The sequence below is a fragment of the Meriones unguiculatus genome, chromosome 20, assembly GCF_030254825.1.
Source record: "Meriones unguiculatus strain TT.TT164.6M chromosome 20, Bangor_MerUng_6.1, whole genome shotgun sequence".
NCBI lineage: Eukaryota > Metazoa > Chordata > Mammalia > Rodentia > Muridae > Meriones > Meriones unguiculatus.
In genome coordinates this window covers 67,954,055-67,976,886 of record NC_083367.1, presented here as the reverse complement: position 1 = coordinate 67,976,886, position 22,832 = coordinate 67,954,055, and the positions used below count along the sequence as shown (strand labels likewise).

The following is a 22,832-nucleotide window of genomic DNA, read 5'->3' as shown; positions in this document are numbered from 1 at the left end:
AGATGCAGACAGATTTAACCATCACAGTGGGCGTTCTGAGTAAGGAGCTGGCAGGCAGTTTAGGTCAAGATGACTGAGAGATTCTAAGGTAAAGATCTAATGAAGGCAGTTTTCTAGGAGGGAGGCAATTTCCTGTGGCTGTGATAAATAACATGGCCCAAACAAGCTGAAGGCAGGAAGGGAAGGCAGGAAGGGGTGTGTTTCATCTTATAGGTCCAGATCATAATCTGACACTGAGGGACATCAAGTCAGGCACTAGGAGACTGCTTTATCCCACACAAGCATTACCTCTAGCCAATGAACTAGTTCACAGTAGAGGAGTACAGCAAGGAGCATGGAGAAAGCCACTTGAGAGCTGGCTTATGGGCCAGCATCTGCTCAGTTGCCTTTCTTTTATACAGTTCAGGACTATTTGCTAGAGATGATGCTGCCTGCTGTGGGCCAGGCTCTTCTACATCAATAACTATCGAGACAACCCCCCACAGACATAACCACAGTCCAAAAGCAACACATTTCCTCAATCAAAAAGCTCTCTTCTCAAATGATTTTAGGTTATATCAAGTTGACAGATAAAGCCAAACAGGACAGGGAATAACACAAACCCTTCCAGTTGCAAAGAAAGCTGGACTGGGTAGAGGAAAAGCTGAACCACAAGGTAGCTTTTTATACAGGGTTTGGCCGATGCCATAGAAAATTCTGGGACTACTTTGACTTTTCAGAGTCATTCCAAGTAGAGGCAACCTTGTTATGACCCCCACTGGTCTGCTATTAAAGTGGACTACTGCTTGGGTAAAGAAGCATGGCCTTGAACAAGCTGATTCTTGTTTTTTCAGATGAGTTCAACAATGCCAAAATGACCTACCACCACTCCCAGCACAGCTACTTAGGTTCTGAGGGGGTAGAAGAATCTAGGCACTGTTGTATAGCATTCACACATTCTACATCATGCACATGTGACACTTTCTTTTAGTTTCTTTCAGACTAGGAAATCTTGACAGAACAACAGCGATAAAACATGGTCTGTCTTACCGCTTCACTGTTTAATCTCAGCTGTCTGTTGAGGCTGTCATGCAGTTTGCAACTTAGGCTCAGATGGTGCTCTGCTGCTGAGGCTGCTCAGCTGGGGCACCGTGCTGCATGCCCAGCAGAGAAGCAGAACACCGTCTCTTTTCTGTCTGTTCCCTTCTCAGAAGGTGCTATTTGTCCACTTTCTAAACAAGAGTAGAAAAGAGAGCCACCAATTAAAAGTGTGGACTTAACTTGAATGGAACCCTTGTGGTATACCCAGGTGGAAAAAAATTCTTTATCCTCAAAAGATTTCCAAAGAGAACTATTGCAGGAATGGGGGCTACATCCCTTCAAAGGGTTGATCCTTCTTCTGCCTGCCAGGTCCAAAGCTCAAGCAGTGTACCTACTGGGCAGCAACCTCTGGGAGGTGCAGAGAAAAACTATACAGTGTTCAAGCACCGAAGGGGCCATATCCTCTCTGCCCCTGTCTCTATCACTTCTGTCATTGCAGCATGCTCTCTGATGAGTGGATTGTTAACTAGAAGATTTCGCAGTCAACTTGAAGAGAGAGAGAAGACAACCCCACTTCTCACGTGAGGTCACCTGCCTCTTTTGGATATGGAGTTGCTATAACATCTCAAAATAGTAGCATCTTAAATCCTTTTTGTTAGTTGAAAGCTAGTTTTATGTGTTAGGATGAGGGGATTGGTCTCATTGACTAAGAACTGCCATGAAACAGTTCAGCTATAGGATATTAGAATGGAGATTAAGAAGGGATAAGTTGTTCAAAAGCTGTAGCTCCTGCTTTCTAGAAGTTCAAAGTATCTTTCCTAAGTGCCAAGTGACAGGAGCTAGGGGAATATGTGTGCCTCATTTGCTGTTCCATGCCTGGCAAATTCCCAAGCCATCGTCTTATGTGGGGCTTCTACCAGCACAATGACCTTTCCTCTGGACATGTGTCAGCAGCCAATCCAGCCTCTTTCCTAAAGGAACTTGGGTGACATCAAGGGCTAGTGTGGGCTTCTGATTGATTTATGTTTCAACCACATTCTTCAGAAAGCAATTGCTCATCAATCAGACAGCTTGCTAGGAGCTAAAATGACCTTTCTTTGTGCTTGATGCAGAAAGGTTTGAAGATTTGCTTAAGGAAGACACCGATGTTGATACTAGAAATTGGCTAGAACTGCCGAAGCTGGATCAGGACAGATGGCTGTTGATGGCAAGGGGGATCTACTCCAGCAAGCACCTTCCTGGCCAGGTTTTTGTCTTTTTAAGCTGTTTTTGAGACTACATGTGGTTCAGGGTCTGGAAAGCTTGCCCTGGCTATTACAAAATAGCAGGGTAAATATCCACAGCTCATGTTGTATCAAAGCATTTGCTCAAATTTCTGTTTCCACAGAAAATGTAATCCTAGTTATTGATGTGCAAATGCAAGTGTTTTCAGACTTAAAGTCTCATCATCTCATGGTTTGCCTACTCCTTCCTGTCCAGTACTCTTTCCACTTGCCTTGCTGCATCTTCTCGATGCGAAGTGAAGCCATGCTGCCCTCTGCTGCTCTGTCTCAGCGTAGTAGAGTAGGTGTCTACACTCTAGACCTCACCCTACAGTTCTCACCAGCCCCAGAGCCCAGAGGTGCCTCCCCACCACGTTCTTCTCTGAAGAAGGGTGCGGTGGTGCAGAGCCCATGAGAACATGCCCAACAGACATTCTTGTCCAAGTATCTACTCTATCAGAGGTAGCAGGAGTTCCAAGCCAGCCCTTAGACATTACTGTGTCCTATTTCCTCCATTAGGAGGTCTAGGAGACCACGGATTTAAAGACTGGCTACTCAGGAGACAGGCACACAGTGGAAAGACATGCAGGACCAATGGCACCGGGAAGGTGATAGGGTTTCTTTAAATTTATAACAAACATTATTGTATTTATTTAATTATTATTCTTTCCTTAAACTTTCATATCTTAGGACTTTCTTAATTATGATTTCGCTACAACTTCCTTCTTTCTTGTCTATTTTCAGAAATGTTTCCAATAAATAACTTTAACAATATATGAGTGAATCACAAAATTCACAGTACAGAAATTTACATGTATTTTAAAGCAAGGGGATTCTGAAATGGATAATCTTTGTAGGATTCCCAGCATTGCTAAATAGAGTGTGTGATGATGAAGAGGTTGTTTTCAGTCATTTTCCTGAAATCAGCATGTGTTCAGTTGCTTAAAATTGATTAAATTAGTTACTTTTCTCATTTCTGTGACCAAATACCTAACAATAATCAACTTAAGGTTTATTCTGACTCACCATCCATCATGACAGGAAAAGCATGGAAGCCTAATCATGACACAGCTGAGCGTATTTCATCTGCAGTCAGTAAGCAGAGAGAGATGAATGTGGGCACTTTGTTCATTTTCCTCATTTATTCAGCCCAGGGCCATGACCACTCAGCCCAGGGCCATGACCACTCAGCTCAGGGCCATGACCACTCAGCCCAGGGCTGGCCACTTTCAGGGTGGGTTTTCCCTCCTCAGCTAAACCTCCCTCAGGACACCCTCACAAATATACCAAAAGCTGTGCCTCAGTAAAGCCCAAACATTTTCTTAACCAAGCAAATTGACAATTAAAATGAACCTTTACATTCATTAAGGAATGCCAAATTAATTAATTAATAATTAATTCTAATAGAATAATTTAAAGGAAAGACTAATCAATATTGTAATACTGCTTTTACCAAATCACTGATATGACAAGAATATTAGAATTCTGAAAATAAATCCAAATTCTGAAAGTTAAAAGAATGAGAAGTAAAGAGGTTTGGTTACTCAAATGTCCTTAGTTGTAACAAACAGCTGAAATAATCACTTTACACAAAGGGAAGCTTTCTTCTTGGCTCATGATGCTGTGAGGTTCAGCCCCTGATGGTTATCAGCTAAGTTCTTTGGGGCCCATGGTGCAGAAGCATGGAAGAGATGCTGAAAAGCATGCGTGGTTGGGCTAGGGACACACCACCCCTTAATGGCATATCTCTTAATCAAGACCTCCTTACCTGTATCTCAGTACCCAGTGCTCAGCCTTTGCTCTCCTCCCTGCCAAGCCCAGCCTCTGGTAAGAGCCCTTCTCAACATCCATGACATCAGCTCTTAGATCCCTCGTGAGAGGTAATGTGTCTCTCGTCTCTCTGTGCCTTGCTAGTTTCACTTAACATGAAAACCTACAGTTTTATCTACATTCCTGCAAATGACAGGTAGAAAATATCAACAAGAAATTGCTTTGAATGTCTTTACCATAAATAAATATTGAATATTTAAGGTGATGGGTTTACCCTGACTTGAAAGTTACACAGTGCATGCATATGTCAAGGCATCAGCACACATATGTGTCAAAACATCAAAATGATGCAATAGAAAGAAAAGGGAATTACAAGTATAGATACATTTTCCTAATATGTTAGAGTATAGAGCATACCTTCATGCATATTTTAGATTACTTTTACCATGTTATATTAAATATTATATATACAGATAAAACATGCATGCATACATTTAAGCTATATTACAACTTAATTATTCAAACTATAGTAATGAAGGCAATTAAGATATAGTTTATAAATATTTTCTTAAATAGGAAGTTCTAAACTAGAGGCTGAAAAGTGCTTTTCAAAATATTTCTTTATGGGATGGAGAGATGGCTCAGTGGTTAAGAGCACTGACTGCTTTTCCAGAAGACCTGGGTTCAATTCTCAGATCCCACATGGCAGCTCAAGCTGTCTGTAACACCAGTTCTAGAGGACCTGGCACCCTCACAGGCAAAACATCAACACACATAAAAATAAATAAATCTTAAAAAGCATTTATTTATCTATATTATATGTGTGTGTGCATATGCCACATGTATGTGGTATATGTAGAGGACAGAAAAGGGCTTTGGGTCTGAGCTGGAGTCTCAGAAGGTTGTGAACTGTCATGTGGGTGCTGAGGACTAATCCTAAATCCTATGGAAGAGCAGCCAGTGATTTTTAACTACTGAGTTTTTTCTCTATCCCCAAGAAGCCTTATTTAATGAAAGAGCAAAGAAAATATCAGGATTTGAAGGTTTCAGGGTATTTGTTGTAGTTCAAAAGAAGCCACATCATGTATGTATGTGACAAGTATTTCCATGGTCCAATCAACAAAATAGGAACATGGATATTAATATTGTATATAAGTTTATGTGTCCAAATACTTTTATGCTTTGATCACCTAAAGATGTAAATGCCACTCTCAACTTGAGAGATATAAAAAGCAAAGGGGTAAGTCTATGTGCTCCTAGATACAGGTCCACTCCTCTGGCTTCCTATGGTAACCATGATGTCGGGTCTGTGAGCCGGAGTTGAGTGCAGGCAAATCACACAGCCACAGCTGTCACAGACACAGGCCAAAGACCAGTGAGGGTTTCACTCCTGCTGCTGACAGTGGTGCTCAGGTAGCCATTTGCAGTAAGAAAGTGAGGGTAAATCTGCATTTCTCTCTTAGCTTCAGAGTCCCTTCCACATGACCTCCCTTCATAGCGTGACAGTTTTCTGACGTTGCTCTTGGTTCCTTTGCTAAGAAGTGGGAGAGGAGATGCTGATATCTTCACGGGTATTTGCTCACCTGACATGTTAGCACCAAGTGTGCCGCTGACAACAGTTACAGAATAGGCCTAGCTCTTAATGGAAAGACACACCCTCAAAAACCTGCATTCCGATCCTATAGTCATTTCCAAATGTGGGAGTGATGCCAAAACTACTGTAGGCTTCAGCATATTTATTTGGAAGAGGAATATATCATCTCTGATGTACAGATGGGTGAGTTTTCTTTGTGTGTGTGTGATTTTTTTTTGGTGATTAAAATTTTCTTTTATTATTACAGTTTATTCACTTTGGATCCCAGCTGTATCCCACTCCCTCAGCCCCTCCCAACCCCACCCTCCCTTAGTCTTCTCCTCTCATACCCCTCCCCCAATCCACTGATAGGGGAGGTCCTCCTTCCCTTCCATCTGACCCTAGCCTATCAGGTCTCATCAGGACTGGCTGCATTGTCTTCCTCTGTGGCCTGGTAAGGCTGCATCCCCCTCAGGGGGAGGTGATCAAAGATCCAGCCACTGAGTTCATGTCAAGAGACAGACCCTGTTCCCCTGCTAGAGAACCCACTTGGACACTGAGATGCCATGGGCTACATCTGAGCAAGGGATCTAGATTATCTCCATGCGTGATCCTTGGTTGGAATATCTGTCTTTGCAAAGACCCCTGTGCCCAGATATCTTGGTTCTGTTGCTGTCCTTGTGTAGCTCCTGTCCCCTCCAGGTCTTTCTATCCCCCCCTTCTTTCCTAAGATTCTCTGCACTCTGCCCAAAGTTTGGCTACGAGTCTCAGCATCTGCTTTGATACCCTGCTGGGTAGAGACTTTCAGAGGCCCTCTGTTGGTAGGCTCATGTCCTGTTACTTGTTTTCTCCCTTTTCAGATGTTTATCCCATTTGCTTTCTGAGTGAGGGTTGAGCAACTTCCCTATGGTCCTCCTTCTTGTTTAGCTTCTTTAGGAGTATAGATTTTAGTATGGTCATACTATGTTATATGACTAATATCCACTTATAAGTGAATATATACCATTTGTGTCTTTCTGTTCCTGAGATACCTCACTCAGGATGATCTTTTCTAGTTCCCAGCATTTGTCTACAAATTTCATGATTTCCTCATTTTTAATTGCTGAGTAGTATTCCATTGTGTAAAATTACCACAATTTCTGTATCCATTTCTCCATTATGGGACATCTGGGTTGTTTCCAGCTTTTGGCTATTACAAATAAAGTTGAGCAAATTTCCTTGTTGTGTACTTGAGCATCTTTTGAATACATGCCTAGGAGTGGTGTGGCTGTATCTTGAGGAAGCGCTATTCCTAATTTTCTGAGAAAACACTAGATTGATTTCCAAAGTGGTTATACTACAAGTTTACATTACCACCAGCAATGGAGGAGGGTTCCCCTTTCTCTACATCCTCTCCAGCATGTGTCGTCACTTGAGTTTTTGATCTTAGCCACTTTGATGGGTGTAAGGTGAAATCTAAGGGTCGTTTTGCTTTGCATTTCCCTGTTTACTAAAGACGTTGATCATTTAAGTGTTTCTCTGCCATTCTGTATTCTTCCATAGAGAATTTTCTGTTTAGCTCTATGCCCCATTTTTAAATTGGATTAGTTGATTTGTTGCTTTTTAATTTCTTTAGTTATTTTTATATTCTGGATATTAGCCCTCTCTCAGATATACGGTTGGTGACGATACTTTCCCAGTCTGTAGGCTGTTATTTTGTTCTGATGACGGTGTCCTTTGCTTTACAGAAGCTTTTCAGTTTCATGAGGTCCAATTTATTGATTGTTGCTCTTAGAGCCTGTGCTGGTGGTATTCTGTTCAGGAAGTTGTCTCCTGTACCAATGAGTTCTAGGCTCTCTTCGATTTTTTTTCTTCTCACCGATTTACTGTGTCTGGTTTTATGTTGAGATCTTTGATCTACTTGGACTTTAATTTTGTGCAGGGTGATAAGTATGGATCTATTTGCATTTTTCTACATGTAGACATCCAACACCATTTGCTGAAGATGCTATCTTTTTTTCCATTGTATGGTTTTGGCTTCTTTGTCAAAAATCAAGAATCCATAAGTGAGTGGGTTTATTTCTGGATCTTCTGTTCAGTTCCATTGATCCACCATTCTGTTTCTATGCCAATACCATGCAGTTCTTATTACTATTTCTCTGTAGTACAGCTTGAGATCAGGGATGGAGATACCTCCAAATGACCGGTTATTGTACAAGATCGTTTTGACAATTCTGGGTTTTTTTGTTTTTCCATAAGAAGTTGAGAATTTTTCTTTCAAGTTCTGTAAAGAATTGTGTTAGTATTTTGATGGGATTGCATTGAATCTGTAGATTGCTTTTGGCAGGATGGGCATTTTCACTATGTTAATCGTACCGATCCATTTGCACGGGAGACCTTTCCATCTTCTGATATCTTCTTCAGTTTCTTTCTTCAGAGACTGGAGTGTTTTGTTTTTTTTTTGAACAGGGTTTTTACTTGCTTGGTTAGAGTCACACCAAGGTACTTTATGTTATTAGTGGTGTTTTCCTAATTTCTTTCTTGGTCCCTTTGTCTTTGGTATACAGGAGGGCTTCTGATATTTTTTTTTGAGAACTCTTTCAGCTGATAAACACTTTTAGCAAAGTAGTTTTTTATTTTTTTTAAAAAAAATCTGTTAGTTAAGACTTTGAACTGCAGATGGTGCTGTTATTCTATTTGAAATAATTTTATGTCCTGTTTAAATTCATAGCAAGAACTATTTTTTGATTTAGTCTATTTTCCTCCATAGGTAAGAAAATTAAATTCTCTTTATTATTTTTATTGTGATGATGGGAAAAAGTTTTTATTATTGTAGAAATATATCATGGTTACTCATCATGAATTCTGAGCACTTGTTTAGAGCAAAGGATGAGAAACCTTAATGTCATTTTTCTGCTTCTCATTCAGGATCGAATGATTCCTCTGTGATCCTTAATCTATTTTGCCGGTGCAGCTTTAAATGAAATTGTTTCACTGAGGATTTGGTGACAAGGCACTCAGAATAAAAATATATATATATGAAAACCATTTTAACTTCTAGTTTGTAACAATTGACTTAAAAAAAAGATTTCCTGGAATTAAGCCACAGGAACTCTGGCTTAAGTCAGAGCTGTCAACTGGAAAACAAAATTCCAGACATTTTGAAATTTAATTCATTTAATTTTTCTTGTAACTAGATTAGACAATATGATTAAGCCTAGCAAGATAACTCACTGCATCAGTCTGCCTTGGGTACAACAAGGAGATACTAAAAATCTTGGAGTAGAGGAAAGTAGAGGGGATTGAGAACTATATTTTCCCAAGAGAAACACAAAAGGAATATAATGGAATGCACATCCCACAACTTTTAAATGCAAGGACATTGTTTTCTGTGACACTCTTAGGATAGCTGCATTTTGACGCTAAGTCCCAATTAAATGTATGTCAGGCTACTTTGGCTGTAAAACCAACAAAGAGAAATTAAGCAATCATCACAGTACTCCTCAAAGGTTTTCTAACTCATCCTTTGAAATCACCTTTATGAGTCAGGGATGTTCAAATTCTGAAGTAGGGTGAGTTTTGAGGGCAGCATAGGAAACAAAGTTCCCTATGATTCAACATTATACAAAGACATAAAATGAAGAGAATACCTTTGAAGAGAAAGAAAAATTCAACCCCTGGAGTATACAGTCTGATCACTATTTATTTTTGGAACACTTGATATAATATGTGAAGAAAAGCAGTGGAAATTACAGTATTTTAAATGAAGTGTGGAAGAATGAAAACGCCATTGCTTAAACAACAGTGCCAGTGTGCATACTGTAGCCTCCTGGAAACTCGATGAACCTCTCCCCTGAGGACTAGCCTCAGCATAAAAGAAACGTAAAAACAAGAGGAAAAATCATTTGTGGTTGCTTTTAAAATTGGGATAGTTTTCAAGAAAACTTTAATTTGTATCTACATAAACAGTGTAAAGTTTTAAAAGTATTAATTAACACTTTGTGAAAAAGATGAATTATACTGTAAGCATAACAAACACAGTTTTTTGCATTTTTCCTGCAGGATGTCCTTTTTTCCTAAGGAATCCCTGGGGCTCTGGCTATAACATTATGATCATCCTCTAATTCATTACAACTAAGTAAAGATTAAAGCATTACACATCCAGCTCAGTACTTTTTGTTTAAAAAAAAAAGTACATTTCCTCTATCTAGAACTTGTTTGCTATAAATGCATATAAATCAGGCATGCTGACAATTTAATAAGAACTTCAAGACATGTTCATCCCATGGGATCACCATTGTGACGTCTTTCGGGCAGCCTTCTGATTGCTCAGCCCTAAGCACAAGCCCTATAAAATGAGGGACTTTGAAATGCTGGTCAGGTTGGAAGGCAGAGCACTAGCTGACAACAGCCAACCCTTCCCCAGGACCAGAGGCTGCCTGGTGGAGCTCTCTCCCTTGCAGGACTTCAGCACCCTAGACAGCTCCCACAAAGCCCCAAGGACAGCCCTGCCAGAAGGAGACAGCCAAGGGTGAGTGAAATCTTTCCCTTCTTCATTTCCTCTCCTCTTTGGAATTCTGTGTAAGAGTTTTTGAAATTTTCTCTCTGTAAAAACAGTTTTGCAGTGGTCGTCTTATTCAATAGCCGAATAAAATAATAATGACAAGCTACTCGATAAAGATAGAAATGCTTTACTTTTTCTCTTATGAACCCATCTGCTTAGAAGAGTCTCAGTTTTAGCTACTCATTAAACTTTGCCTTATAAAAATGAAGAAGGATGAGTTTGCTTGTGTGTGGAGTTTTGAGAAAAGGGTTCAGCTTGGTGCATTTGTTTTTGAGGTATTTAACTTGTGTGTAAAGTGCTTTTCTTTCTGTTTCTCATATTGATTATATCTAAAAAGGACTCACCTTCATCATTTAAGTTTTAAATGCTGTCACTCTTATAGTTAACAAGAGAATCCTTGAATACCTGAACATTAGCTGGAAAGTGTTTAGAAATAAAATGTGTGATGCATCTAATGCCACATGCATGGGATCTACAGATACACACACATATATATTGATTTTTCTGGAAAAAAAAAACTTATACCAATGCCAAGGGATTCTGTAGGCATTAACTTTTATCCTTGAATTAATTTTCTTGGCCTTTGGCTTAAGGAAATACGTTCTCAGTGGTATCTATAAAGAAGACAGGAAAAATAAGATTTTGCCTTAATGATACATCTTTATACTTTATACCGATATGTGTCCATATGAACATGCAAACTTGAGAATAAGATTTACTATAAGAATCATTAAGTGGGTAACACTCCAGTTTTATAGAATTCAGACATTAAAGTTTAAAGTAGGAAACCCAACAAATTTCTTGAGGCTGTTTCCCTTCAACAGAAAAGATGCCAAGCTTGGATGCTGTAACTCTGTTTTCAAAACACTGAGTCTGGGGCAAGTTGTCTCCACTGCAACAGAAGTGTGGCCTCCGGTTAGATGCTAACGTCAACTGAGCACATGCAGAGGGAGAGGCAAAAGAAAACTTAGCTCTTATTCTAACACCTTAATCCGGGGGGTTTATGCCAATGAGTTCAACTCTTTCCTGAAGATGAAATGACCTTTTCTCAACACTACAAGAGCCCTTGGAAGTATTGCTGGGCCCCAGAATGTGGCCACGGGTGGCTAGAAGAGCCATCATTCTCTCTCTTTTCAGAAGCACCGAGATGGAAGGCAGAAGCAAGCCTCAGTTCCTGGCCCTCCTGGCACTCTTCAGTGTGCTGTTCTCCCAGTCACTGGCCTGGCCTCTCTTTGGAGCACCTTCTGCAGTCAGGTATGTCCTATTCTGGGAACACGAACTCGCAATTCAGATAGGCAAGCATCCCCTCTGTATCTAAGTAAGATTTCCCCCATGCTATTCTGGAGAGTGCTGTGTTTTAAATTACATATGACTTATTTCGATACTTTGATTATAGTGTTGAGCACATTCATATCCAACCAAAATAAAAAAGCTTGGTCTGAGCACCAGAATCCATCTCCCGTACATCAAAGACATTAGTGGTCAGTTTTGCACACCAGCTGGATCCCATTTCCAAACCAGCATTAATAAAAACAACAAATTCCTGTGTAATTTCATCTCAGATCAGGTTTTGTTTCTGGTAGAAAACTAGTTGTTTACTTGCCAACTTCATTTAAATTTATACTTAATAAAATTATTGTAAGATTAGTAGCTTGCTGGGAAGATCTACACACATGACCTTTTGTCGAACAGTAACACGTCTAGGAAGAATCACCCTGCTAATATTGGAGACCATGTGGAAGCACATGTACCAAGACACAGTTCTCATAGTATTTTCTGTTTGAACCAAACATTCTTAGTTTTCCTGTTTGATACGCTGAAGCTCATGCTTCCCATTCATAAACCACACCCTAACTCAACTTAACCTAAAGTGAAGGTTTTAGGTTACCATGTTACCAGTCATGTTACCAGTTACCATACTCATGTTACCGGTCAGTGCATACTTGACCTTTTTAGCCTACATCGTCACTATTCTCTACAGCAAATTGTCATTTCTTTAGTTATTTGCCCTTCCTTATGCTCAGCGAAGCGAGTAATCTCTCAGCTATCAATGTTCCCTGTGAAACTGTGTAACAGGCTGCTTTGTATAGCATGCTTTGACAACTAGAACCCCAAAGCCTGTATCTCAGTAGACAAACAACTCATAGGAATATTGAAATTCACACTGACTGCTCACCTTCATGCCCATGGATGACTACTTTTTACCATCTGCTCTATCTTCACCCAGAAATATAAAAGTGCCCTACAGCTGAAACTCTTTGGAGGTTTACCCAATGCTGAACACACACACACACACACACACACACACGTTCTGGTATTTAAAATGCACATGCATCTACAGTAGGTTATTTTCCATGTGTCATCAGTGAAATTCTTATTTTGCAGTACAGCATAAAACATTTCTAATCAGAATGTGCTAACACATATAACACGAGGAACTAGCAGCTCCTTAAATTGGCTATATTGAAACAGACTTTCACAAATGTGGAGATCTTTTGGTCTGATCAGTAAAGACAACTATATCACACTGATGTAAAAGCTTTGTGATAAACACTAAGGAACTAGAAAAAGAGGAGCAGCTTGTACCCCGATTCTGCCTTGTATTTGGGCAATTGATGCTAAATATCATGATGTTTATGAATAAGTATCAGGTTGCATATTGAATGTCTGTTTTTGTACATTTATGTCTTATGTAAATCTTTCTACCACTTAATAACACTTCACAAATGGATACAGTGAGGTACACTGATGTAATGTGCTTTGCTTATAGCTTTGCTGGAATTGAATTAAACAGAAATTATGTTTGGTTTGAAAAGCTTATAGAAGTTGAATGACATCATTTTGTGAGCTCACACAAAATTACTGCTTATATCCACATTAAACATGGAAGCAATGGAGTCAAATTAGCCTACTTTTATCTTGCAAACGGATGATCTGTTCCAGTATTTTGTTGTGCTGTCTCAAACAGATGCAAGATCATAAATACCACGTTCTAGGAAAGGATTGCATTGCATTCCTAGTGGTTTTTGTTTGTTTGTTTGTTTGTTTTGTTTTTTGTTTTTTTTTTTACCTTAATAGGTTGGATGACAGGGTGCAGTTTGAAGGAGCAGGTGACCCTGACCAAGTATCATTAAAAGCAGACACTGACATTTTGCAGAATGCCTTAGCAGAAAATGACACACCCTACTATGATGTGTCCAGGTAAGTTCACTTTTGTTTATCTTATATAGGAAACATATCTGAAAAGACTAAATATTCTAGTTTTATCTAACAAAGGGAGAGCTTTCCATGACACTTCTCAGCCTGGTTGACTTCAGCTCTAGCCACTGCTCCCGACATTCATGTGGAAAGGTCGTAACACAAAAGGGTAAATACATTATTTACCTACATTCTTTGAGCGTCATTCCAGTGGCTCAGATTCGACAAATCCAGTCCAAACTATAGCTGTTAGCTTTCCTTGAGGGAAGAGATACAAAGGAAAGATACTTCCTGATAAGAGTCAAGGTACCCAACAGTGCTGGCCACTCATGAAACTGCTCATCTGGAGCAGTATTTCAGTACAGACCAAAGATGTCATGCTGAAGACCAAGTATAAACACGTTACCTTGTGTGCTTACAAAGTTCACTAAGTGGACATAAGGTCTTCTCTATTGCAAGACATTCTGTTGCCCATTGTTTTGATGGAAAGAATAACAAAAGATACAGAATACTGGTAAGTTTGACCAAATTAGCACATTTTTTGAATATGTATTTTTATTTAAGGTAGCATAAAAACTATATAAACATATAGAAACTATAAATGAACTTTAGGACAATATTTGTTTAAAAAAGAATCATTTAAATACCAGGAAACAAAAATGAAGTACGTATCTAAAATAGCCCATTTTTTCCCAGGTGTTGATGGACATAGAGCTTATACTTTGCTCCAATTGACTAGGAATTTCCTTTTCCTGTGGTGTTAGGGGGCTTTTCTGGATAAAGTGTTAGTAAGCAGTTATGTACACAGCTCTCAGATTTCTCTTTTTAAAAAGCTAGGATAACTTTGAGAGGAAACTTTACCAAGCAATCACTGTGCTTGTTTTCTTGCTTTAGAAATGCCAGGCATGCTGACGGAGTTTTCACCAGTGACTACAGTAAACTTCTGGGTCAGATTTCTGCCAAAAAATACCTTGAGTCACTCATTGGCAAACGAATCAGGTAAAGAGTAAATAAATAAATAAACACTTCATCTCCAAATTTTAGTTTTCTTTCAAGAATGTCATTTTCCTTGCTCAGGGCTCACAACTCTTTGATAATGTTCAATTTATTTAGAGAAAATAATGCACGTCATTGCATAAAATACAACAGGCCCACCCTGGGTGAAATAGAGCTTTTGATATTTATTGACTCTGAATTCTGTTTTCCCGTAAGTAAGTAGCAACCATCTACATTGAACTTAGCTAAACTCGGCAGAAAGATACAGAGCAGCAGAGCAGCCACTACTTCTTGCTGGCATCGTTACTTTTCCTTTTTCCTCACTTCCCTCAGCAGTAACATCTCAGAAGACCCCGAGCCAATCAAACGGCACTCTGACGCAGTCTTCACCGATAACTACACCCGCCTTAGGAAGCAAATGGCCGTGAAGAAATACCTGAACTCCATTCTGAATGGAAAGAGGAGGTACGGGGAAGGATACATGAGAACGTATCAATGGCCTTCAAGTTCTGAGCTATCTCTGGAGACCCCTCTATTTCTGCATCACTTTGTGTGGTGTTTGTGTGCTTTATGCAAACTTTCACTCACTCTCAAGGTTGACTGAAGTCAGGCTTCCCTGGCGAACTTTTAAAATGCTGATACAGGAATGTTAGCCCAAAGCCATTAGAAAACAGCATTTCTGGGGATGCTGACCTGGACACTCCTACTTTTTAAAGGTTCCTTCCTTTGACTTTACTATCAACAGGGTTTAAAATGATGGATATTTTGAATCAAGGAGTGGATTAATCAAGTGTTCACTTTTAAAACATGTGAAGTGCAACTAGCAATTTTGTCATGCATGGGAACCCTACGCTTTTTCTATCCAGCATCCCTGCTTTATCACATTTACCCACAATGCAGCTGTGTGTTCCAGTCCTAAGAGCATGCGTCTGTATCGGATGTAAACATTGGGAACAGTGCTGGGGAAACATGGGCTCTCTCCTCACCCTGGTTGATTTGCGTGCGTGGTGAGGGTTAAGCCTAATTCCGTTAGGGCAAAACCAGACAAGAGGACTCTCCTCACCCACTAAACGATAATTCCATAAAGCTGATTTTAGACACTGTAGCCTTGGAACAATTCACGGGCAATCACTAGCCTCAGAGATTATTGTTCACCCCAGTGTGTCTTGCAGAGCAAAAATAATCACGTAGTCATAGTGCTGTGCTTGTTTCTTTGGAGCTCTCCTCAGCTGAGAATTTTAACATGTGCACTTTCCTTCTGGTCTGTAGCAGCGAGGGAGACTCTCCAGATTTCCTTGACGAGCTAGAGAAATGATGAACAGGCTCCTCTGAGCAGAGCTGAAGATCAGAGGTGAGTGTGTCTGTGTATCCTCATGGCTACCACGAGGAACAAGCCAGTGGGGGAAAACCTCAGGGCTAAAACTCCTTCTACCCAGAGAGGAGCTAGTCCACACAACTCCTCTGGCTGAGGCATGCCTCACCCCAGTGAGCAGGTGATAATGCAGTCCTGTCATGACAGGGCACTGCTCACTGTATGGAGTCTGTCTTGTCCAGTCACCTTTCTCCAACATGTGAAATTCAAACACAGAGGCTCCTGAGTCACACTCCTGAGGGAAAAATGTCTTAGTTCTGAGACTCAAATCAGGCTGGTTTTATTAATTTAAGATTTGCTCCAAAGAATGCCTGTTTGATATTCAGTTAAGTATGGAGAAATATCACAGAATCATAGTACGGTGATATCAAGGCAGTCTGGGTTAATTATATTCCTTCAAACTTAACAATCTTCATAGAACAAAAATCATAATTTGACCTGTGAAGTGAGTAGAGGCACAGCAGCATTTGCTGTGGAATATTTTTAATAAAAAAAATCTGTTTTTTTTTATTTTGTGAAAAGAAATAGGTTGTTTTTCACAATTGCTTTTATATAAATGCATGTATTCTGTCACGAGCTATGTAAGCATTAACAATTTCATATTTCATCTGAGCCTTGGCAAGGGACAAAGTGTGTATCACTGTGTCAAAAGTTAGTGCACTTTTCTCTAAGGGGTGTGGAGAAGAGGGTTACAGCTCTATGTGCCAGCTGGTTGCTGTTACAGTCTGTTTAACATGGAAGTAACCAAGAAAACATATAAAGTGGATGGGAGTGGCTGGACACAGAGAACTTGGTTTCTAAAATCTGAAAATAGGCAGAATTCCAGCCTTGGCTAAGAACAGAAAAATGGCTACCCTTTGTGTGGGCTGAAGGCAACCCAGCCCCACTTTAGTTTCCAGTGTGGTCATCTAAGGTTTTAAGAGAGCTTTCGGGAGCGAACAAGTTTTCAGAACTCATCTACGTGGGCATTTTGTTTCATCAGTTAAATCAACTATCTCCTTATCCATGAAGGAAGCATGGGATCAGGAGCTTGCCATAACAATATTGTCATGTGTAGACATTCCTTAGCTCAAGGATAAAAGCTAGGTTGAGGGTCTCACTTAGTGGTAGAGTACTTGCCTGACCTGCAAGAAGCTTTGGGTTCCATGCCCAACACCAAAAGCAATAGCTGTGTGGGGTAACTATTTCTCTGTCAGATAAAGAACATGGCAGACACCAAAGTATAAAGATGGATTCCTTAATAGAGTGTAAGATCATTTACAAGAGTCCATTGTTACTACAGAAAGGTGGCTGTGGGCAAGTTCTACAGGCCCTCCTGTGGGCAGTCCACTTGTGAAAAGTACAAATGCTTCATTGTTAGGAAGAGAGCCCCTTCACCCTCTAGTTCCTTTCCCATAGTCAGTGTTCTAGAAAGTCTTCTCTTGACTCAGCCAGACACAGTCTCATCAGAAACTGTTGACAAAGGACAAGGAAAAATTGATGCTTGCCAAATTAGTGAATGGAACTAATATGGCACAATAATTATGTGATATGATTTAATAATTGTTTATGTTTAGTAATAACTAATATGATTTAATAATTGTTTATGTGTAAAGCACTAATTCTTTCCCTTTTTTCCCCCAGAATTCTTGAAGGAAAACAACCAAGTGATTACATTATGAGTTCTACATATCTAATTCAAGAAAACAACTTCCATAGCCAAACCAAATAAAATGTGTTGTGAATATTGTGATTTCCTTTATGTAATAACTGTGATGTTTACATTGTAAATATTATTTGAGCACTCTAAAATTCATCTTTAGCTCATGAAAGGCTTGTAATTTCATATGCTATATATTCTTTCAAAGAAAAATATATTTAATGATAAGTAGACACTAGATTAATTCTAACTATCTGAAGCTTTCTGCAAGGGTAGCAATAGAGGAAAATTGATGTGTTTATAGCATGTAGTTAAGCATTCAAAAAAGCAGAACAGATAATCAGTGTGACTAAGTCTGAATGTTAAACAGAGAGGCTGCTGTGTTAAATAAAACAAAACATCGAAGGGAAACAACAAAAGGGATTTAAAAAATATACTTGTCAGTAGGATTTTCAGAATTGTGCTTTTCCAGTGATAGGAATGCCATCTCTCGTGGATTCATCTCTCTGATGAGGATTTGCAATCTCCAAAGGCTTCTTCAGAGATGCTTCGGTTAAAAAAACCCAACTTCAGACTGAAGCTTCCCCTTTCTGCTTGTGTTATGGGTGTGTAAACTAGAAACTGAGTGGAATACTTGATTTCCAGTAATAAATAATTTTCCACAATCACTCCAATAATATGTTGTCTCGTTGGCTTCCTTTGCTGAAACTACATTTGTAGACGCAACTATTTTTCCAATGTGATGTATGAAATTAAAGGCAGGAATAAAGATCTTTGGTTATCATTGCAAATGTGTTTTCTTGCTCTGGTTCTTTGAAGGGCTCAGTATACCTTCTCTTACTTCTATACCTGCAGGTTTGGAGCTCGTTTTGTGTGCTCCGTGAGTGGGATTACATTTGTGAGCCCTAAGTGAACAGCTCTTTAAGTGGGGGGTAGTTCTCTCTTATATAACGTCAGAAGCAAGATGCAAAGGTTTCTGTGCTGGTTCAGCTCCGCAGAGCTCTATCTGAAGACCCCAACCACGCCCCAGCTTACCCTTTATCTCACAGGGTCTAACCCTTTGTTTCATGATCCAGAATCACAGCTAGGATTCTGGCCAGTGTGTCTAGATTTCAGGCAACTGAATGAGAAGCCTTGTATCTGTGCCAGGCATGAGCATTCCCTTCAGGCTCATTTTTTACACTATCATTCCTTCCACATGGACATTTGTCTTAAGGCCTCAGTCATTTGGCGAGAGGGCTGGAAAACGTGGCTACATATAAACCTGGGGTCTACTAATACAAAATAATGAAGGAACAGATGAATAATGTATTCATTTTACACTCTTAAATTCTTCTTACCCTAGAAGTCGTGAGGAATAACAGAGAAGGTGAGACTTGAACTCTAACCATGAATGAACCAGTACACGGGGAAAACACAGGAAAATACTCTTAGTTCATTCTCATTATTTACAAGGGAGGGCCCGATCCAGTATTCTCAGTGATGATAAAATAGTTCACACAGATAAAAAAGAATTACATGTACTCTTTCTGATCCCACAACTTTCTTATTATTCTTAGTAAGAGGAAGCTCAGGATGAAAACAGAAAACTAAAGCATGTTATCTGGATACAGGGACCTCGTAAGGATCAGCTGAGACTGAATTTGGAAGTAAAGCTAAAGAGCTTTAATTCTCTCTTACTCATATGAATCTTTATAATTTATTTCTTACTTGTTCACGGTGTGTTGCTTGAATAGCTATGATTTCCTATGTACACACTGGAAGAAGGTTCTGAGCAAAAAGAACAGTAAGAAATAGGCTTGACAATGTCCCTAGCCATCAGAGAGATGCAAATCAAAATGACTCTGAGATTTCACTTTACACCCATCAGAATGGCTAAGATCAAAAACTCAAGTGACAACACATGCTGGAGAGGTTGTGGAGAAAGGAGAACCCTCCTCCATTGCTGGTGGGAATGTAAACTGGTACAACCACTTTGGAAGTCAACCTGGCGCTTTCTCAAGATCCAGCTATACCACTCCTAGGCATATACCCAAAATTTTCTCAAGTACACAACAAGGACAATTGCGCAGCCATGTTTATAGCAGCTTTATTTGTAATAGCCAGATCCTGGAAACAACCCAGATGTCCATCAACGGAGGAATGGGTACAGAAATTGTGGTATTTTTACACAATGGAACACTACTCAGCAATCAAAAACGAGGAAATCATGAAATTTGTAGGCAAATGGTGGGATCTAGAAAAGATCATCCTGAGTGAGGTATCCCAGAAGCAGAAAGACACACATGGTATATACTCACTCATAAAGTCCTATAAGATATGATAAACATAATAAAACCTATACAGCTAAAGAAGATAAACAAGAAAGAGGCCCTGGGGTAAGATGATCAATCCTCACTTAGACAAATGGGAGGTGCATTGGACATAGGAGAAAACAAGTAACAGGACAGGAGCCTACTGCAGAGGGCCTCTGAAAGACTCTACCTAGCAGTGTATCAAAGCAGATACTAAGACTCATTATCAAACCTTCGGCAAAGTGCAGGGAATCACATGAAAGAAGGGGGAGTTTGTATGACGGGGAAAGGATAGGAGCTTCACAAGGACCAAATATATCTGGGCACAGGGATCTTTTCTGAGACTGACACTCCACCAAGGACCATGTATGGATATAACCTAGAACCTCTGCTCAGATGAAGCCTGTGGTAGGTCAGTAACCAATTGGTTTCCCATGGTAAGGGGAACAGGGACTATTTCTGACAGGAACTCAATGGCAGGCTCTTTGACCTCCCCACCCTCCAAGGGAGGAGCAGTCCTGCTAGGCCACAGAGGAGGACTTTGCAGCCAGTCCTGAAGATACCTGATAAAACAGGGTCAGATGAAAGGAGAGGAGGTCCTCCCCAATCAGTGGACTTGGAAAGGGGCAGGGAGGAGATGAGGGAGGGAGGGTGGGATTGGGGAGGGAATGAGGGAGTGGGATATAGCTGGAATGCAGTTAATGAAATGTAACTAATAAAAAAATAAAAATAAATAAAAAAGTTGAAAAAAAAGCTGTTTTAAGTAGCTTTTCATAAGAAAGAAAGAAAGAAAGAAAGAAAGAAAGAAAGAAAGAAAGAAAGAAAGAAAGAAAGAAAGAGGCTTGATAGCCCAAGAGGTTGTATGCCCAGAGCAGTGAGAAGTGGAAACCAAGTATGAGCTATAGCTAAAGAGATAATGATGTGGGGCTGCACAGATGTGGTCACAAAACACTTTGAAAATGAGTTAAAACTGTGTGGCAGCATACTGCAGTATCAGTAGATGTATTAGAACTTTCTATGCTAAATTAGATTTGTTATGCTGTTGTGTTAGCTAAAATAATGATCCCTGAAAATGGCCATGCCTTAATGCCTAGAACCTGTGAATGGATTTGTTGCTTTTACATGGTGCAAGATGTGAATGCTTTCAGATCAGAATGAAAGTCGAGAAAGGCAGTAGTCAGAGAAGGAACTGTGAAAGTACAGCAGAGACCGCTGGAACATGGATGTTTGACATATACGGACAATCAGGCTAACACAGATTCTTCAGGAAGCTGAAGAAAGCAAGGAAAATATTCTTCCCAAGATCCACTAGGACGTCACAGCCCTACTGGTGTCTTGGTAATAGGCACGTGATACCAGTACTCTGATTTCTTCTCTCCAGAGCTGTACAATAACGAGCATCTGTTGTTTTCATCTCCCTGGTTTGGGATAGCTTGTTTCTGCAACAGCAGAATTAGTACAACCATCATTCCCAGGTCACCAAAAACTTGAGTCTAGTTAGTATTCACTGCATTAGGAAAGAAAAATCTACCAAAATTAAATAGTCCTTGGTGCCATGGTAGAATCCTACAGAAAATGAAATGTTACGACATTAGTATATTTCTTCTGACATTTCTCCAGTTGTCTAAATGAACATGAGCTTATTGAAATTTGGGAGAGGTTAGCATCTAATCTAAAAGATGCTTGAGTTATTTCATCCCGGGGTTGGTTATTGATATGGGGAATATGCCATATAAAGGGAACTAAGTACAGAAACCACATGACCGTCAGTGGGTGTATGGAAAGAATGTATGGAAACGCCAAATGAAGCCCATCTGATATAGTTTAATACACCCTCATGATGCAAGTCCTAAAGAAACTAGGAATCAAGTAAACAAGCTGGATGACTATTCAGTTCATTAGTCCATATATTGGGGCATCCTACAGGATGGGAGAAAATCTGTACTTGCTATCATTCAAGCAGAAGAACATAATATCTAGAATAGATGAAAACCTACAGAAACTTAATACCAAAAAATTTAAGCCAAGGATTCCATTTAATAACTAGGCCAGTAAACTGAAAAGATGGTTCTCAAAAGAAGGACAGATGACCAATAAATTCCTGAAAAAGTCAACGTCCTTAGCTCTTATGGGAATGAAAATGAAAAGTGCTTGGAGGTGCCACCTCATCACCAGCAGAATGGTTGACATATAAAAGGGTTACAATGGGGCTGGAGAGATGGCTCGTCGGTTAAGAGCACTGTTTGCCCTTCCAGAGGCCCTGAGTTCCATTCCCAGCAACCAGGTGGTGGTTCACAACCATCTACACTGAGATCTGATGCCCTCTTCTGGCGGGCAGGTGTACATGTAGATAGAGCACTCATTTACATTAAATAAATCTAAACAAAGGGTGACAAATGTTACTGGTAATAAAAAGACATAGAAACTCTTACTGCTTATGAGAGTATAAACTAATACAGGCAATACAGCCATCATTATGGAAGTTTATTTAAGAAGAAAACAATAACTAAAATAGAATTACCATATGACCCATGTACACAAAGGACTCTCTCTACACCCTACTACAGAAATATTTTCACATCTGTGTTTATTGCTTTACTATGCACAATAACTAAAAAAAGGAATCAGCCTAGATGTCCACCAACATATAAATCACAAAAATGTGTCATCTGTATGTAACAAGATTTTGTTCAGCTGCGAAGAAAAATGAAACAGTAACATCGGCAAGAAAAATGGACTAAACAAGAGATTATTATGCTTAATTAAGCAAGCCAAACTTAGAAAGATAAATGTATATATTTTCTCTCATGTATGCATTATAGATTTAAGTATGTGGGGGAGGGTGTGCATGCATGTATACACCATGAAACTATAGAAGAAATTATGATGGTGGAAAAGGAGAAGTTAAGGAGGACAGGGAAGAAGGGTCACAGAGTACATATCATGAAGGCTGAAGGTGACAGAGAGGAGGAAGGGAAGCAGGAGGGAGTGGGGAGAGCATGTGGAGGCTCAACAGAACCTATGAGTGTATGAAAAGGCCAAGTGAAACCCATTTTCATCTGCTTACATTAAAAACTAATAGAAACAAACAAAAAGAAAGAAAGAAAAACACTGTCATATAAAGCAAGTAGGGGGAAAATGAAATTCCAACCTGGGTCCTAGTTG

General features: G+C 39.7%; 1 protein-coding gene across 3 annotated transcripts; it reads left to right on the top strand.

The window, feature by feature from the left end:
* Positions 1–9,974: 9,974 nt before the first annotated feature.
* On the top strand, positions 9,975–18,164 carry Vip (vasoactive intestinal peptide). 3 transcript variants are annotated; one of them, XM_060373315.1, is made up of 7 exons: positions 9,975–10,135; positions 11,306–11,422; positions 13,247–13,369; positions 14,261–14,365; positions 14,699–14,827; positions 15,632–15,713; positions 17,358–18,164. In XM_060373315.1, exons 1-6 carry the CDS (start codon positions 9,975–9,977, stop codon positions 15,675–15,677), a joined length of 681 nt encoding a protein of 226 aa, XP_060229298.1. In that variant the 3' UTR covers positions 15,678–15,713; positions 17,358–18,164. The 3 variants fall into 3 exon arrangements, with proteins under 3 accessions (XP_060229298.1, XP_021519384.1, XP_021519385.1); XM_021663709.2 differs by having other exon boundaries at positions 9,976–10,135; positions 11,309–11,422; positions 14,696–14,827; XM_021663710.2 differs by having other exon boundaries at positions 9,976–10,135; positions 14,696–14,827.
* The last annotated feature ends 4,668 nt before the right edge of the window (positions 18,165–22,832 follow it).